Source organism: Thermobia domestica, chromosome 15, assembly GCF_964235325.1.
Source record: "Thermobia domestica chromosome 15, izTheDome1.hap1.1, whole genome shotgun sequence".
NCBI lineage: Eukaryota > Metazoa > Arthropoda > Insecta > Zygentoma > Lepismatidae > Thermobia > Thermobia domestica.
The window spans coordinates 149,672,257-149,692,251 of record NC_137468.1 but is presented as its reverse complement, the minus strand read 5'-3'; the positions used below and the strand labels follow the sequence as shown (position 1 = coordinate 149,692,251).

The window sequence follows — 19,995 nt, the reverse complement described above, 5'->3', positions numbered from 1 at the left end:
GACGCGTCACTATATCGACGATCGACATTTACCGGCAAGTGGGCCACTAGGTATTGGTGACATTTACAGCATGGGGTAGATATCTTCGAACAGGTTCGCCAATTCATGATATGGTGTTGTCATGCATGCATTGCTGTGCACGGCGGACACTTTGAACATCTCCTGAGATGTGCTCAAAGGAATGTACGTTTGTGTCTCTCTGTACGTCGATATCTGCCGCTTCGAACTTACTGTTTCCATGCTTTCGACCCTCACTAACTCTGTCAATATGCCCAATATGTTATATATTTATAGGTCCTTTTTGGCTTATCTCGGTATCAGAAATCATCTCCGGACGTTTGTTACATTAATTAAATTACACCGTGTACAAAGTATACAGGGTGGTAGATAAGTCCACCGAAAAACTTTGGGAGGCGGTTCCTTATACGAGATAAAAGAAGAAAGTTTTAATAAACATGGGTCGAAAAACGTCTCTTTTCAGAGTTATGAACTACCGAAAATTTGAAATATCACTTTTCAAAACACCCTGGCCTACAAACTATAGGGCCTATCCCAAGCGGTTTAAGGAATTACACAGGAACTGGTATACGCTCTATGTAGATATCCATGTTTCAGAATTCACCGCTACCAGCGAAACGAACGCACCGTTATGTCTTAAAGGAGTATCCCTATATTTCAACTTCATTTTTACAGTTTCTTTCACCGATAACGGAGGATGGTAAAACATGGATATTTAGATAGAACACATAGGGCTACTAGTTCCTGTGAAATTCCTTAAACCGCTTGGGATAAGTCCTATAATTTCCTTAAACCGCTTGGGATAAGTCCTATAATTTCTAAGTTAGGGAGTTTTGAAACGTGATTTTTCAAATTTTCAATGGATCATAACTCTGAAAGGAGACGTTTTTCGGTCCATGTTTATTAGAACTTTTTTCTTTCATTTATGATCCATTGATAAATGGATATAAGGAATCGCCTCCCAAAGTTTCTCGGTGGATTTACCTACCACCCTGTATATGGAGTGGATTATATTCTGATGTAATCGATGGAGGGCCTTCGACCTTGACGTAAGAGAGTAGCTTAAAGCATGTAACACTAACTCAGTGATTGACCTCTTGTATTAAAATTAAATGAGCACGAAGAAGACGAACACAAGTAAGCAGCCAACAGTAACGATCACTCACATCTCATAGATGTAGAGGTGATGTTTGAAAAAAATACTACAAAATATGTATTTGTATATAAATACTTAAGGCAGTTGGCGTTTAATTTTAATTGAGTGATTGGCGGGGAATCTTCGTCATTAAATTGTTTAACTTCCTTGTGGCTGTATGGTTATAGTGTACGCACCGGAGACTTGAGTTCGATTACCGGCGGACGTCTATGTGATTCGGATTCCGCGCGAAGTTGTAGATCCACGTCTCATACAGCCTCGGTGCTGAATGAGACATTAAGCTCCAAATCAACTGATGCGGGGGCTCAATACTCCCGTTCTCCTTCTTCAGGCCTGGATTCAAGGAGAGTTTGAGAGGGCTTTAGCCCCGGGCTTCCACTAAGAATTAAGAACACACACACATATATAAATATTTTTTGAGGTAGGGTTAAATTATGTTGTTGATTCCGACTTTTCTTTAATTTATATGACTTTTTTTTATTGTCCAGTTACAATGAAAAATTTTACATGTTGATTTTTTCTCAGGAATCGCACCTGTCTGTAATCTTTCTAGAATTGCACAATTCAGACGTATTTCTTCCTTCTCTCTTTCTACGTCTTTAATACGTTGGCTGCCAAGACCAAATCCGAGAGGCCAAGTATGAAACTTTTGTGGAAATGAAGCAGTTTGGTGTTTTTACATCTGTGATGCACAAAATTTTTCAAAACACACAATAAAGACGTTGGCAATGCAATTTGAATTTGGGATCCATTCATCAACTAACTAACTTACCATACAAATGCATAAATAGTTGTTTTGAAAATAAACAAAATGAACTCACTATAAACAATAAGAAAGCATTTTTTTTTATTACAACAATGCTAGGGACAATTTCACACCATTGTTGTCAGCACGTGGTGCTCTCTGGCCCCGGGCCACAAATACAGTGTAACATTCTGAGGCCAAAGATTATTTTTGATCCGAGAAACAAATAGTAAGTGAAACCTCCGTGCGAGTATCGGCCTGAAGCAATAACTGAGGTGATACCCAAAAGTGGGTATCACGGCTCCACGCGTGACGTTCATTGAGACACGTTTTCAGGTCTCATGGCTGCCAACGAAGCGTTTATTGTACCTGACCACACGGGCGGATGGATGCTCAGCGGTAGAGTGTTTACCCCTGGAACGTGGGATTTCTGGTTCAATCCACGGCTACAAGTAAGTTTCTGGTGTACAGTAGTGCGTCAGTGGTTTGTTTTTGGTATACTTCCGTTTCCTTCTACATTCTTATTCCACCAATTATTTCATCATCATTCACTAGTCTTAATCATTCGTCTCCCTCAGCGTAAAGGACATAATCGTGGGACGTTAAACTGAAAGCAAATATAAATTCATTTACTTGATAATTCCGAACGCAAATGTAAATGCCACTACTTATGGAAAATCTTTATTATTATTGGTATCTTACCTACCCCGTTCTACTTTATTTGATGCACTTTCACTGAATCGTGTTACTTTTAAGGGACCAGGCAATATGACGGGCAGTAAAAAAAAGTTCTCGGAATGTTGTTTTAGTTTGGTCTTTGCAGGGCCGTGCCGTTAGGAGGCGAGCGGGACGATAGCCCCGGGCGCCGAAGTAAGGGGGCGAAAAATTCGGGAGAAAAAAGGAAAAAGACAGGAAAAATTGCTTGGAATATATGTATGGGGACACCGTCGTATACTTCCGCCCCGGGCGCTGATTTTCCACGGCACGGCCCTGGGTCTTTGTGATGCCACCACAATGAATCTTGTACAGTCCGCAGCATAAAACCTGCAACATGAGCATGTAAGTTTATCGTGAAACGACGAAGTCTTTTGCTCCAAAATAAGTGTGCAGGGACAGTATTCGAAGTGGAAAAAAAGCAGAGGTGGTATGTTCTATTACGATTTTGACTCGACATACCGAGTATCTAAATGTTGAAGTACAGTGAGAGTATGTTGCCTAAAAGATTGCATTTTTTATTTACATAATGACTGAAAATCATTGGAGAGCTTCTCTGTAGTTAGGGTGGGGGCATGGAGAGACTTTGATCCTCTGCCAACAACTTTCTGAAAAAAAAAAATCCCTTATATTATATTATAGAGAATTATACACGAAAATCCACAAAACCCAAGTTTTTATATTCACAATTTCCTGCTGAAAAACTCCCGGATCCCTCACTAGACTGAGGAGTATTCCAAAGCCCCGAAAGATCCACCCTATATAGACAACCCCTAAATCCGTCCATGCTCAAAACACATTTATATGCATTAAGGCGAGAAGACATACACGTACATAAGAAATAAACAATTCAATATGGCACATCAAAATATAAACTAGGTGAACTTCTTTGAAAATACCTCATTTTAAAATCAAAAGGGAGGAAAAAGATGACAAAAATGTTGGTGTTGTCATTTTAGAAATTATTTCTACATAAGAAGTAAAAATCTTTTTACGTGCAAAGCTATTCCTCAATTACTGTGCATAAAAATGGATTGATTAAAGGCATTTAGCATCTACTCTCCCGTGACGATAGGTCTTGATCACTGGAAAACCAGAGGCGGTATGCCTTCATCACTGAAAAACCAGAGGCGGTATGCCTTCATCGCTGAAAAACCAGAGGCGGTATGGCATACCACCGCATACCGTCTCACTTCGACCACTGTGCAGGGGAGGGCGCCGAGGTTTCTCCTGGCGTGATTCGTGCCAGTTAGACATTATGTAAATTCCCTGCGCTGTTAGACGTAGTTTCACAATAAAACTTACATGCTCATGTTGCAGGTTTTTTTTTTTCTGCGGACTGTACAGTACAATCCTTGGGTTGCCTAATTATGAATTTGACAAGTTTAACATGTCATAACACAAGGTGACCAGAACTTTTACTTTTAAAAACGGGACGCATACGAATCGGCGACAGGGGGGGAGGGGTGACTTCCACATTGCATTTCGGGACTCAGCAGTGTTTTCAATTTACAAAATACACAAGTAAGAATGATAACACAGCGTTTCTGACTTAAGTACTACCCAAAAATACTTTTAACTACTTTAACACTTAGAATTACCACTCAATCCCCACTTGAACCACAGAACACTCAATTCTCATTTGAATATTCAGAAGTTCTAGACACGGCTGAACCTTCCCAATGAGCGTACGGGAGAGTGTAGAATTAGCATTGACCATTTATATTTTGAATAATAATTACAGGACACCTGGGTCATGTTTGCTTAAAAACGGGACATTTAGGGGTCCCGTTTGAGAATCAGAAAAACGGGACAACGGTTGAAAATAAGGGACTGTCCCGGCTAAAACGGGACGTCTGATCACCTTGTCATAACAGGCAATGTGCGGGCAGTGTAGCTGAGTGGAGAAAGCAGTGTGTAGTGATCAGTTGGCAAGATGTCGCAGTTCGAAAAAACATAAAATTTATGTGACAAATTGGGAAAAACCTTCTTAAGAGACGTTGATAGCCTTAGAAAATGTACCAAAATGAAATAAAAACGACCCGTTGAGCTTAACGTCCCGCGAATATACCTTTTAAGTTAATTGAGACGGATAATTAAGGGAAGTCCATGATGATGGAAGAACTGGTGGAATGAGAAAGTAGGAGAAAACGTAAGTACCACTAGAAAACCCACGGACACGATGTTGTCCACCACAAACTTATTTGGACGATGATTAAACTAGGGTCTCCTTAACCAGACGTAATCACTCTACCACTGAACCACCGTATCCTCCTAGAAAGAGTAGCGTCATTTTGGGTTTTGCTTTTGGGGGGAGGACAAGGTGACCAGACAGACGTCCCGTTTTAGCCGGGACAGTCTCTTATTTTCAACCCTTGTCCCGTGTTTTTCTGATTCTCAAACGGGACGCCTAAATGTCCCGTTTTTAAGCAAAAATGACCTAGGCGTCCCGTAATTAAAATTATTATTCAAAATATAAATAAATGACTAATGTAAATTCTACACTCTTCCGTACCAACACTCATTGGGAAGGTTCAGCCGTGCCTAGAACTTCTGAATATTCAAATGAGAATTGAGTGTTCTGTGGTTCAAGTGAGAATTGAGTGATAATTCTGAGTGTTGAAGTAGTTAAAAGTATATTTGGGCAGTACTTAAGTTAGAAACGCTGTGTTATCATTCTTACTTGTGTATTTTGCAAGTTGAAAACACTGCTGAGTCCCAAAATGAAATGTGGGAGTCGCCCTCACCCCCGTCGCCGATTCGTATGCGTCCCGGTTTTGAAAGTAAAAGGTCTGGTCACCTTGAGGGAGGAGACTCTCCGATCTGGAGCCTACATAGACTTTCGCGTTTTTTATTAATATATTATTATATTATAGTACATCTCAAACAAGGAAGAGGCAATTTTCCCCCTGCCCTTCCCAAATGAACCCCGCTTAAAAACAAAATACTTCTCTCTGTTCTGTAGTTTTTTTTTTTTTTTTTTTTTGCACTAAACATATTAAAGAGAGAGTGAAAAAGAGAAAGGAGTAAAAAAGAAAGAAAGAACTGTATGTTCGCAGTATTAAAATTTTGTTTCACAATTGTAAACATGTGCCGTCAACAAATGTCTAACCAAGATACACAAAAGATCAGCGCAAGATTAATGATACCCAAATCTCACCTGACAGAATTCCTGGTAATTTTAGCAGTGTTGCAAGTCCTATGAAGAACAAACGAAGACATATGCTTGCACTACTAACACCATAATTTGAGTAAATCGATTTATTCTTGAGAAGTAAAAACATGTTTATTATTTTATATCACTAGTTATGTGCACTGACAGTAATTAAATTCTGAACACAAACCACAAAATAATAATAATAAAATAGTTTGGGGAATTTTCACCACATCGCGCTACGTATCCGTCATTTGTTTTGCTTTTTTTCTTTCTCGTTCGCTCCCGGCGACTTGAAAAGCGTGCGTCAGTAGGGGAAAGGAAGGGGTTCGCGGGCAGTCTGTGTCAGCGGTGTGGCCGCTGCCGAGGTGACTGACAAGTCCCATCGCCACAGATTTGATGTGTCACTGTCAGAGCCACCTGTCGACCGTCATAAGAACTTTATTTACTACTTGGCACGCGCTAGTGAAGTGAAGTGGACTTCATTCACGTAATCAGACATCAATGTAAACCGCCTCGGGCGACTGGCTATCAAATCATCTTTACTGGTTAGGAAACTTGAATTGCTCATGCTATATGTGAAAGAAACAACCAACACACCACGCGGCTTTAGATGCAGGTTTTATTTACTTTTCACCTCTTTGGTCCATCTGCTTGTCATTGATGACGCGTGTTCTTCAGTCTTTTGCTGTAGCTGTCTTATTTGAAATTATTTATTCATTTCATGTATGTGTATATTGTAGGCTTCTGCGAGAATATCTCTCTTACCGGCCCTGCTTTTCCACTAGTTTTGCATTCTGTTTTACATAATTACCATACAATAGCAGACCAAGCTTGGACAAGTTTGCTATATACAGAATCAAGCAGTGGCGTAACGAACAGCATGTTTCCGAGTTTAGATCCTCTACATCAGGGGTTTTCAATCTTTTTCCACTGGCATACCACCACATTTGATGTACACAATATTAGTAGACCAGTAGTCTAAATTATTTTGTGAAAGAATGATTTCTTTATCCCTGGGGGGAAATTACCTATTGACTTATTTTAGAACTAAAAGTAACTAAATTTTAGTTTTTTAATGCACATATACAAGGTGTTTCAAAACAACACTGACAACGTTCCAGAGGTGATTCCTGACACAAACATAAGACAAAACATATAGACTAACCTTGGTGCAAATGCTTCCTTTCGGAGTAATAGGTTGCCGGAAACATTAAAAAAAAAAAAAAAAAGTAACTTTAAAAGTCCATAGCTCCAAAACTTTGGGACCTAACGTAGTTGGGTCAACACTTCACTTAGGAACTAATATGTATCCTATCCAAATATCCAAGTTTCAGAATCATTCGGTGCTTCCACAATAATCTTTATAGAGGTAGTCGGTGAGTACTTGAAATTATATAGAAGGTGTCGCGGTGGCTCAGTGGTAGAACGTTCACCTCTGGTGCTTAGGGTCCCGGGTTTGATCCCAGCCCGCGCCAAGTGAACTTTGTGGTGGACAAACACCGTGTGTGGGGGTTTTCTCGGGGTTCTCCCGTTTCATCCCACTTTCATCATTCCATCATTTCATTCATTACTCATCATCACCGTCTCCTTTAGCCTAACCGGCATAAGCGTGGGACGTAAAACTCAAAAATTTCATTTCATTTTCATTTGAAATTATATGCCCGTAACCAAACTCCCTCTGTAAAAATTGCTTTGTTAGTATCATAGGATTGTGAAACTTGGCTTTTTGGATAGTGCACATATTAATTCCTAAGTAAAGTCTAGCGACTACGGTAGATTCCATAGTTTTGGAGCTATGGACCTTTAAAGTTCATTTTTCATGTTTTCGGCAGCCTGTAAGTCCGAAAGGAAACATTTGTACACCATACTTTCTGTCTTATCTTGGCGTCAGGAATTACCTTCCAAACATTGTCAGTGTTGTTTTAAAACACCCTGTATTTTTAAAAATCACTATTCTTTGAAATTACTCAATGACGCTTATTAAAATATACAAATTCTTAAAAGATGAAACAACATTAAGTGAACATACATCTAATTATTTTTCTTCAGTTCTGGAAACTTAGAACCAGAGTTCAGTAATGAATGTGAAAAAGAAATATTTCAGAATTCACCAATATTTCTTCAATGTGAAGGTTATACTCATTTAACTAAACACAGCTTCTCAATACCTCGCTTCAATTCACTTAACTTCATTCTTAAATTCAGCATTCAACTTGTTTCCGTACTTGGTTTTGACACACATAATAGAAAAAAGTCCATATTATTATATTCCCAAAATCATCAAACGATGAAAAGTTTAAAATTATTAAACACTAATATACATCGTGATTTCTCCTTGTGAAAATTCTATCAAGATTAACAATACGATACAACCACGAAAAACAACACGTCCTACGCAAACGGATTTTTCAGTGGCATCAAAACATAAAAACCTTCAAAGTGATAATATCAAGCTTATTCAAGGTGATGGTGTCCAAAACATATTAGTTAAAATCTTCAAGGTGTCTATTTTAAATTGAAAAAAAAAAAAAACATATTTTCCAGAATAAACAGTGCCTTGTTAAAACTAAAACAGTTTTTAGTGATACTATAAAACCAGGCATTTTTAAAAATTATTATCATTCGACCTACACCTGCTAAGAGTGTGGTATGGTACAATTATTCTGCGTCCAGAGCAACCACCCAGGACTGACAGCGGTGATGGAAGGCCTGTGTTTGTGAGTATGAGCTTTGCGCTGATGAACTTTTACATGACATAAATGTCGTGAGGGGAGGACTACAAGACATTATAAACACACGAGAGTATCAGGGACTTCTCCTTGATAGACCCTACCAGTGTACTACTTATATTTCACATCATGATTTTGTAAATATTGTTTGTACCTATATCGTTTGCATTTATGGTGACGGTTTTAATAAATACCACAAATATATTACACTTGTCATTTTATTAGAATTCTGATTACTAAACGTGACAATTGATTGTTGCTACATTCAGTAACATAATTAGTATCATATTATTAGTAAAATATTAAACATATTATGGCTCCCCCAGAGGAATCTCTCTCGTGTGGTTCTTAGTGTCTGTGTTCCTCTTTTCGCACATATAAGGCACTTTTTTGCTTTGTTAACTCCATTGTGGTCATTTCATTTCTCACATTCTCTTGTCATGCCCACGACTCGCAGTCAGGCTTCTTTCATTCCCTTAAACACACCTCAAGCTCAAAATTCAAACAATATGGCAGGTATCTCTTCCATCATTCCCGATATATACAGTGCGTCCAAGGAACAACGCGCGGATTTATTTTTACAAAATTTTTTTGAAGATCGCACTGGTCAATAACTGGGATGACTCAAAATGCATAAAGATTTTCGAAAAGTCCCTTTCTGGACCCGCTCAACATTGGTTCTCCACCCAAAATCTCTCTACCCTTCCCTGGTCAACCGTCCAACAAAAATTCCTAAAACAATTTGGCGACGAACAGGTTCCACGATCTCGCATTCATCAGTATAGGGCTCGAGTTCAACTCCCTAATGAACCACTTTCTCATTACGTTTTCGCAAAGAAATTTCTGGCAGATCAGGCATACACGCAATTAGATTTTCAGGAGTTTCTTTTAGAATGCGTGTCGAGTATGACACCCGAGAACATACGTTGGTTTGGCACTCGCACCATATCTGACTATCCCACATTTATTGATGAGGTTACAACCTTAGAACGCACTCAGCTCATGGCCCAAAAGCGAGAAACCGACTCTTCCTTTTCACGCCAAACTTCAGATGTCCCAACTTCTAGCGCCATTCAAGAACTAACTCATCAAGTTTCACAGTTACAGCTTCATCTCAACACCCTTTCAAATTCTCAACCTACCTCTGTTCATTTCGCTCCTACCCGTTCTCGTTCTCCTAGTCCTCACAATCACAACACCCTCTCTCCTAACCATCAATCCCTTCCCTTTCCACGGTCCCTCTCACCCCATCCGCCGTCCTCCTGTCTCCAACATTCTCATTTCACCAATCCGACCTCTTCTTCTAACTCGTGTACTCATTGCTCCACACACCCATATCATTGTTGTCAATGTACCGCCTCCTCTCATTGTCAAACTGTCCCTCAGTCTCCCCCAACTCGTAACACTCCACGAAATGATCACAATAACGACTCTCGTAAAGGCAAGAACAATAAGCGTTTTAATAAGCATTCTTCCCAACCCCAAAACGTCTATACTACACAACAGCCAACCATACCCATTCCCCCATATCCATTCTATCATCCCTTTTTTCAATATCCTACCCCTACCCACTGTAACCCACCCAAGTTTCATAATAAAATGAAATTTTGTAAAGGAAAATTTTTGTGAGATGAAACTCCAGTTTACTGTTAAGTCGGTTCTTTCTCTTGGAGTTGGAAGCACTGCTTAACCTTCGGTTGGATTACGCGAGTCGTCGATCGGGATGACGTCACGTTGCAGCCGAGGTTCTGGCTTTAAGACTGAAGCGTTTCGCAGTGTATAAAATGAGGTAAGAGTGATAGGTCCTCTGAATGAAAAAAAAAATGGGTCGTTAAAAATTAATATTCTCTCCGTATTAATCGTATAGTTTAGTTAACTTCTTTTGAAATCTATGACAATTCCTGACTATGGTTATTATTTAGAAGCATTATTATTATTATTCAATATATTTTGGAAGCACATATTTCTAAAAATATTGCGAAAGGAAAAGTAAGAAAGTAAAAATAGTTAATTGAATAGTTCATGTTACTGGTTTTGTGTAGGCAGAATTATGCCTTGAGTTAAAACATGTTGATTCTTGTTTTCCTTGATAAAACTAAAGTAAAGTCGCTAGTCAGGAAGTTTAATATATTGAAATTACGAAAAATATTAAGGCTAGTGGAGACTTCAAATGAATGATTTATGTCTTTGGTCCGCTTTGAAAAGGAAAGAAAAAAAAAGAGGAATCTATAGAGTTACAGATGAGCTATTGCTCGTAACTCATGTATTTTGACCCATATTTAAGGAATCATTTCCTCCCACATTTTCATTCCAAAGAAAGCCACTTTGCAGTAACTACGAGTTCCATACATTTTTGATTATATTGTTATATAGGTTTCTAAATTCTATATTTTGGATTTACGATTGGTTATAATAATACTACAGAAAATTTTGTCACTTGGAAAAAAAAAAAATCCTTTTGGGAAAAATGTTACTTGCTAACGGCGATTTCGATTAATGATATTATTACTTGTTAAAATTGTTGAATGTTTTCTATATTACTATTTATATAACACGTTTTCGGATTGTTATAATAAAATTTTCCATTTTGTTAGAAAACTTTTTCCATTTTCAAGTAGTTGTAGACAAATTCCTGATTATCTTAATAGTGATATTTTGCATACAGTATAAGCCTTTTCCAGTATTGAACCTCACTCTTCACGTCGTCATTATTCTCAGCCGTGGGGGAGTGGAATTCTCCTTTCTCTCTCCTTTTAAAATTCTTGTATTCTAAAGGGGGAAGTGGGGTGACGTCCGTTCTCGCAGGACTGTGGGTAGTGGGGGCTATTTAAAGATTATATGTGTATCGTTCATCCGTTACATATATAATTTTTAAATAAAAATAAATTTTATACACTGCCCTGGAAAGGCAAAATTTATGCTGGCTTCGAGGTCCGGTTCGGGGAGGTCCAGCCAAAAGTGTTCCCCTTTATATTCTAAAATTTATGTGTATTTCTTTGGTGAAATTAACCTCTAAATTAAATAACATATTTTCATTATACTATGCCTTTCTTGTTGAGTAATATAAATGTTGTATATGAATGTTAACGTAAAATACTTAATACAGTGTTGCCGGGGTCGGATACAAAATTTATGGTTTAGTAGGTCATTGTGTAATAAGCAGATAATTATTGATAAGGTTGTAAAATTAATAGTAATTATCCTTTTGGTTTCTTTGTGCTTAATATTTTGTGGTGTTCTTGTAAGGATGGCACAGTCAAAGGAGACGCATGTAAAGTATAGATTTTCGGATTCTTCAAGTTCTAGTGGGGATGAATTTCTTGGTTATTCTTATGAATTTAGTAATCCTATGTTTGATCATTCAAGGCCTTCAGCCCATATTCAAGTGAATCCTCACGAGCCTTTACTAGGTGGTCAAAGTAGACCATTTCAGGATCAAAATTTTAACGTGGATCCACAAAGTAATGTGGGACACAGTTCACGGTTTGAAAATTCCTCGCCTAATTTAAGAGCAGGAGGGAGTCAGAGCTTTCAAAATAGAGATCGACCATTTAATATGGCAGCTTCGTTAAATTTAAATTTTGAGAAATTTGCTTCGGAAGGAATCTATAAATCTTTGTTGCATGATATTAATAGTCTACCTATAATAGATGGTACCAATACTGAGTCTACATTTCAGTTTTTATTAAAACTTGATAGTATTGTCAGAGGTAAGGGTTTGCCTTTAGATCTTGTGTTGGTAGCTTGTCTTTCTCGTACAAAAGGAGAAATGCAAGAAGTTATACAATCGTTTATTGGGGACGCTTCCCCTTGGCAAATAGTTTGTAGACATTTAGTGGTGCGATTTATTTCCACTATTGGTAGAACACAATTCATGCGATTATTTTTCTACGTTCCTATGCGGGAGGATCATTCATTATATGAGTTCGTAGATAATAAATTATCGATTATTCACGTACTTGATATGTCCTTTGATGAAGCCACCATTTGTAGTTTAATCACTAATATGGTAACGCCTTCTGCCCATCAATTTCTAGTTGAAAGAGGTATGCCTATCGATTTAAATCAATTGTATTTAGCTGCAGAACACTATGACGCCTTGCATAGATATAGGAAAGATTATTATCGATTACGTAATCAAGGTAGTAGAGTACGGGACTTGGTACCACCCCGTAAATCATCTTCCTTTATCGGAGCGAAGAACACAAAACAGCAAGTAGTGTTGCAATCTCGTGAACCAATAAATTTGCATAAAAATTTAGTTTCTCCAGCTATGAAATCTTTACCATCTAATTATAAAAATTTTGATAAGGCAGGATTTTCTCATTACCATAATTTAGAATCTCAGTACTTAACTCAAAATAACTTAGACTTAAAACAAAATGGTAGTAAATTGGAAAATTTATTAGCGATTCCTGTTTACATTACGGGCATGCGTTTTAAGTGCTTAATTGATACTGGGAGTACGAACTCTTATTTGGCTCGACATCTTTATGATGAACTTAGAAAAAAATGTAAAATAAGAGCCGAAAAGGTGAACGTTCAGACGATCGGCTTAGGAAATGTACAAGTTAAAGTGGATATGAGAGTAAGACTATATTTTAAAATTGGAAGACACCAATTTAGTGAAATTTTCTTCATCGTGGACTCTAATGAGTTTGATCTTCTGCTTGGAAATGACTTTCATACAAAATACGACGCCATAATTGACATTGCTGGTAATTTATATAATATAAAAGCTCGGAAGTTAGTGGTTCCTATGATCCGAGCTGATGAACTTTTGTGTGCCCAGACTTCTCTCGCTTCTGCATATACTTCTAGGAATGGGGAGAGTGGAAAGCAGCCGCTATGCGACCTTGGTTGTCCGAAAGCTACACCTCAGCCTAGATCTTTTGGTAATTCTCATCAGATTTTGACTCCATCGACATCAGTAACCAGAGACAGCGGAGTTAATACCACGTTTGACCCAGGAGTGGAATTCGTTTTTGATCAGTCCATATTGCATCCACCGGAGACTAAACCGGAGGAATCTCAAGGTAATTATACGGTTCCTGATCAATTATTAATATGTGATTCTAATTTACAGGAATATGTTAATAACTTGTTAACTTCATATTCTGATGTTATTGGAAACAAAATTGGTAGAGTAAAAAATTTCACTTACAAAATTGAACTTGCCGATAAAACTCCCATTCGATTGCAACCTTATCAGCTTCCAACGCATAAGCAAAAGGAATTAGATTCTTTTATTGCCCAGCTTTTAAAAGACGATATTATAGAGGAAGTAGATTATTCTCCCTACACGTCACCCTGCTTTCTAGTAACAAATTCAGACGGAAGCAGGCGGCTTGTAATTTCATACGGAGAGGTGAACAAAAAGGTGATGGTAAACAGCTATCCTTCTCCTAACATGGAGAATGTAATATCTAGTATTTCGGACAACAATATCTTTTCAAAACTTGATTGTAAATCCTGTTTTCATCAAATTCCTCTGTCTGAAGAGAGTAGAAATACAAGGTCTGTATGATAAGTAATGAGACTCGCCGCGCCGCGGCGCGCGTGTCGCTGAAGCGGGTTTGTCGGTGATGGAGGATGTAGGGGGGGGTCCGAGCAAAGCAACGCACCGCGCGTCAGTTGGCTCCGAGCCTTAGTGGAGCGCGGACAAGCCTTGGACAAAGCCCTTGTGAACATTCTTGTCACGGCGGAAAATCAACAAACATGGAGGGTTCCATCGAACAGCGTTATGCGATCAAATTTTGCGTTCGCCTGGGGAAAACGGCTACTCAGACGCTTTCTCTCATCACGGAGGCCTACAAAGAGGAAGCCCTATCCAAAGCCCAGGTGTTTCGTTGGCACAGTGCGTTCCAGAACGGCCGGGAAAGCGTTGAGGATCTGGAGAGGGCTGGACGCCCGACAACAGTGACTACGGACGAAACTGTGGCAAAAGTGAGGGATCTCCTGAACTCAGACCGTCGATTATCGTTGAGATTGATTGCTGATGAACTCGATATGAACCACACAACAGTGCACAAGATTGTGACGGAACAATTGGGAATGAGAAAAATCTGTGCGAAACTGATGCCGCGAGTGTTGACTGACGAACAAAAGCAACGACGTGTTGATTGTTGTCAGGAACTGTTGAACCTCATGAACAGTGACCCTAACTTTGAAGATGACGTCATAACAGGTGACGAGTCGTGGGTGTTCCAGTACGACCCTGAAACGAAACGTCAAAGCGCGGAGTGGCACACTCCTGCGTCCCCGCGCCCCAAGAAGGCCAGAATGTCGAAGTCAAAGGTGAAAACAATGTTGATTGTTTTTTTTGACAATGTGGGGGTGGTCCACAAGGAGTTTGTACCCCAAGGACAAGCCGTCAACGCCGCCTTCTACAAACAAGTCCTTGAGAGACTGCACAGGAGCGTCAAGCGGAAAAGACCGGCGATCGCTAGCCGGTGGAAGTTGCATCACGACAATGCCCCTGCCCACACCGCCTTCTTAGTGACCTCCTTTTTGACCCGGATTGGGGTGGAAGTCCTTCCACAACCACCCTACAGCCCAGATGTGAGCCCGGCCGACTTCTTCCTCTTCCCGAAGCTGAAGCCACGCTTGAAAGGAACCCGTTTTGCAGACGTCACAGCCATCCAAGCAGCCGTGACCACATTTCTAAAGGACATGCCGGCTGCTGACTTCCAGGGGGCGTTTGCAGCGTGGAAACATCGATTGCAGAAGTGCATCGACGCAAGAGGAGAGTACTTCGAAAGCTTTTAAGTCCCTGTACAGATCAGATCAATAAAACAATGTTTCCAGACCTGGTCTCATTACTTATCATACAAACCCTGTATTACTGCTTTTGTGACAAAAAACAAAATCTATCGATATAAATCGGTACCAATGGGATTAGTATTATCACCTTTTGTTTTAAGTAATTTGATGTCAAAAGTCTTTGAAGGGTTAATTGGTAAGAATTTAGAGATATATTTTGATGACATAATTTTATTTAGCAAAGATATTGAGAGTCATAAAGCTCTATTAGAGGAGGTATTATCTCGACTAAGAAATTGGGGAATTACTATTTCAGAAAAGAAGTCCTGTCTATTTCAAACTAGTATTAAATATTTAGGGTTTCGTTTTGAAAATGGCAACATGTCAATAGACCCTGAGAGAATTAAAGCTATCCAGGAGATACCAAAACCAAAGAATAGAAAAGGAGTGAACAGAATATGTTCATTTTTCTCGTTCTATTCTAAATTTATTTATGGGTATTCAGAGCTGATTGCTCCCCTTCAGGAATTAAGATCTGTAAAAAAGCCTTTTAAATGGACTAAAGTTCATGACGAAGCCCTACAAAAATTAAAGGATGCCTTTTGTAGTCAGGTCATTTTGAAAGTCCCAGATATGAATTCCAACTTCGTAATACATTGTGATAGCTCTTTGCGTCATTTTTCTGGGGTTCTCAGCCAATATGATTCGGAAGGGAATCTTAGACCTGTATCTATGTTTAGTCGGGCAATTCCACAATCTGATTGGAGTAAAAATATATACGAATTAGAACTTAAGGCTCTTTCTTTATCTTTGGAAAAATTCGAGTATTATTTGGCAAATCCCTTTGTAGTATATACTGATAGTAAGAGTTTAACTTGGTTACTTAATAACCATAAAAGACAAAGGAGATATGGAACCATGTTAGAGAAAATCTCGAGGTTTAAATTTCGTATAGTCCATGTAAGATCAAAAATAAATAGTATAGCCGATTTCCTTTCAAGGGTTGGAAACCATCTAGAATTCTATACAAAAGATGAAAATACAATGGAAGTCATAAAAGATCATAATAAAACAGTAAATTTGTCTTTCATTAATTTTTGGCAAAATCCTGTGTTTAATGTACCTCTTACAGATCACCAGAGGAAGGATCCTGAATTAAGAGAGATTATCAATAGGTTAGAGCAAAAGGAAGAAGTTCCTCCGTATGTATTAAGAAATAAGATCTTGTTTAAAAAGACAAAAGGTAAAGGGAATAATGGATTTAGAATTGTAATACCTAATTCTTTAATTCAGTCGATCATTGAGTATTCTCATTGTCCAATAATTCATGGTGGGCATATGGGATATCGAAAAACCATTGCTAAGGTTGCTGAAAAATATACCTGGCCTACTTTATATTCTGACATTAAGAATTTTATACAATCTTGTCATTTGTGCCAAACCTGTAAAGATTCTAATCGAAAACCTATGGGTCAATATTTTACAAAAAAGGTAATGCACCCAAATTATACCTGGTTTATTGATATTGCGGGGAAATTGCCTAGTAGTTCTGGATTTGAATATATTTTAATTGTCACTGACGCCTATAGTCGTTTTGTCTTTTTAGAACCTTTAAGACGACTAACCTCAAAAATCATCTGCAATAAGTTACAGGAATTATTTCTTCGATACGGCTTTCCTGGTAAAGTCCTAAGTGATGGCGCTTCTTATTTTGTGAGTGATTACTTCTTAAAATTCTTGTATAGCTATGGTATACAGAGTGTAAAATTCTCCCCATATAACCCACAATCGAACAGAGCCGAACGTACGGTGAGATCGGTTAAAAATTTAATTCGTATTTATGTTGATAAGTCTCAACAGAATTGGGCCCAATTACTATCTAAAATTGCTTTTACTATTAACATAAGTATGAATGAAACTACTGGGACCAGTCCATGTGAACTTTATATGGGACGGAAATTTTACCATCCATTAGATGTTAAATGGTTGATGGATTTAGATCTTTTAGACGATGACCAGGATAAAGAGCAAAAATTAGTTAATATAAATAATAATATTGAACGCGCTTGGAAGCATAGTGCGAAGGTATATAGTCAAAAACATAATCCTGTTAATTTAAATATTGATGATTTAGTATTGGTTAAAAGGTTCATGAAAATTTCAGCAGAGAAACATTTCAATCCAAAAATCGCCCCTCAGTGGGAAGGCCCATATCGCCTTATTTCTAAACCTACACCAAATACAGTTTGGCTAGAAAATATTGAAAGACCATATGTTCATATAAAACGCCATGTTCGTTTTTGTAAGAAATATTTTCCACCGAGACAAGTTAATCAATCTAACCCATAAGGTAACACAGAAAAAAATGATGATTTGATGTGAGAATTGAGGTTAAGTAAATTATTAATATTGTATATATATATATATATTTTGGATGTTTGTTCGAACAAAATTTTGTGTTGTATATTTTTTTTTATTCCTGCAGGAATGCCTCGTCCGAGAAAGTGAGAGGTCAACCCTTTTCATTTTGTAAATACCTCATCATCATCCTTTGTATATGTTATGTAAGGAATTGGAAAATTTACTGTAGAAGTTTGTAAAGAAGGCGTTAGCATTTGAATATTTATGGAAGATTTGGTAATGTATTGAAATTATTTTATTATTCAACTTGGGATTTGTTATGGTTAGGAATTTTTTTTTGACCGACCCTCGGATATTATGTAACCCACCCAAGTTTCATAATAAAATGAAATTTTGTAAAGGAAAATTTTTGTGAGATGAAACTCCAGTTTACTGTTAAGTCGGTTCTTTCTCTTGGAGTTGGAAGCACTGCTTAACCTTCGGTTGGATTACGCGAGTCGTCGATCGGGATGACGTCACGTTGCAGCCGAGGTTCTGGCTTTAAGACTGAAGCGTTTCGCAGTGTATAAAATGAGGTAAGAGTGATAGGTCCTCTGAATGAAAAAAAAAATGGGTCGTTAAAAATTAATATTCTTTCCGTATTAATCGTATAGTTTAGTTAACTTCTTTTGAAATCTATGACAATTCCTGACTATGGTTATTATTTAGAAGCATTATTATTATTATTCAATATATTTTGGAAGCACATATTTCTAAAAATATTGCGAAAGGAAAAGTAAGAAAGTAAAAATAGTTAATTGAATAGTTCATGTTACTGGTTTTGTGTAGGCAGAATTATGCCTTGAGTTAAAACATGTTGATTCTTGTTTTCCTTGATAAAACTAAAGTAAAGTCGCTAGTCAGGAAGTTTAATATATTGAAATTACGAAAAATATTAAGGCTAGTGGAGACTTCAAATGAATGATTTATGTCTTTGGTCCGCTTTGAAAAGGAAAGAAAAAAAAAGAGGAATCTATAGAGTTACAGATGAGCTATTGCTCGTAACTCATGTATTTTGACCCATATTTAAGGAATCATTTCCTCCCACATTTTCATTCCAAAGAAAGCCACTTTGCAGTAACTACGAGTTCCATACATTTTTGATTATATTGTTATATAGGTTTCTAAATTCTATATTTTGGATTTACGATTGGTTATAATAATACTACAGAAAATTTTGTCACTTGGAAAAAAAAAATCCTTTTGGGAAAAATGTTACTTGCTAACGGCGATTTCGATTAATGATATTATTACTTGTTAAAATTGTTGAATGTTTTCTATATTACTATTTATATAACACGTTTTCGGATTGTTATAATAAAATTTTCCATTTTGTTAGAAAACTTTTTCCATTTTCAAGTAGTTGTAGACAAATTCCTGATTATCTTAATAGTGATATTTTGCATACAGTATAAGCCTTTTCCAGTATTGAACCTCACTCTTCACGTCGTCATTATTCTCAGCCGTGGGGGAGTGGAATTCTCCTTTCTCTCTCCTTTTAAAATTCTTGTATTCTAAAGGGGGAAGTGGGGTGACGTCCGTTCTCGCAGGACTGTGGGTAGTGGGGGCTATTTAAAGATTATATGTGTATCGTTCATCCGTTACACCACCTACCCTCACTCCCCTCCCCTTCCCCTGTCTCCACAAACTCTCGTACCAATAAACCAAAAAACGCCAAAAATTAGCGCGAGAGCGCACCAGTCTCCTCGCGCTTAATTCTCCCTCATCCCCTTCTTCCCCTCCCTCTTCCTCAGATTACCTCCAATTACCGTTGCACTTCAAAGGCAAATTACCTTACGTAAAAGCCCGTTGCATGACCAAGGATGTTTTCTTTTGCCTTGACTCTGGTGCTGAAGTCAGTCTCTTTCCAGCCGACCAACTCGACCCTTCGGTTCGTACTTTTAAGCTTCACACGGTTCTAAATGGTCTTTCATCATCTCCGGTACATCTCTCCCGTGCTACCATTCTCAACTTAAATTTTAATGGTCATCAATACTCTGTACTTTTTCGTTTGGTTCCTTTCAAAAACTTTCCTGCTATCCTTTCCAGTAAATTTCTTCAAGACCATCAAGCAACCCTTGATTTTGACAAAGGCATCCTATCATTACGTCATCTAGGTCGCATGCCTCCAGCCGATAATGCAATACACAGCGTTAATACAAACACATTTCACTTTTTCAAAAAACATCCCACTCCTCACATTGTTTTTCAAGCACGTAGGAGACTTGTCATACCACCCCGTTCAGCTAAAGCAGTTCCTCTCAAGGTTAACGGTCACTTTCCAAATACATCCTTCCGGCTACATACTCCTATC

At 38.0% G+C, this 19,995-nt stretch overlaps 2 protein-coding genes across 2 annotated transcripts in view; one reads left to right on the top strand and one right to left on the bottom strand.

Annotated features, from left to right (window-relative positions):
* LOC145671291 (BMP and activin membrane-bound inhibitor homolog) overlaps positions 1-6,159 on the bottom strand; it is a 427,013-nt gene extending 420,854 nt beyond the window's left edge. The window contains exon 1 of the mRNA XM_081740247.1: positions 5,794-6,159. Coding sequence (XP_081596373.1) covers positions 5,794-5,917 — 124 coding nt within the window. The 5' untranslated portion in view covers positions 5,918-6,159. The remainder of the gene's footprint in view (positions 1-5,793) is intronic.
* Positions 6,160-9,210: 3,051 nt separating this feature from the next.
* LOC145671290 (uncharacterized) lies at positions 9,211-19,774 on the top strand. Its single transcript, XM_081740245.1, has 2 exons — positions 9,211-13,555; positions 17,767-19,774. The coding sequence occupies exons 1-2, from the start codon at positions 11,587-11,589 to the stop codon at positions 17,787-17,789; spliced, it is 1,992 nt and encodes a 663-aa protein (XP_081596371.1). The 5' UTR covers positions 9,211-11,586; the 3' UTR covers positions 17,790-19,774.
* Positions 19,775-19,995: the final 221 nt, after the last annotated feature.

What these genes read in the sequence shown, in the direction of transcription:
- LOC145671290 (XM_081740245.1), top strand. Translation starts at nt 11,587, where the DNA reads ATGTTGTATATGAATGTTAACGTAAAATACTTAATACAGTGTTGCCGG. An exon ending in TAAACCGGAGGAATCTCAAG is followed by an intron (nt 13,556 to 17,766) that starts GTAATTATACGG and finishes TTATTCCTGCAG; the next exon opens with GAATGCCTCGTCCGAGAAAG.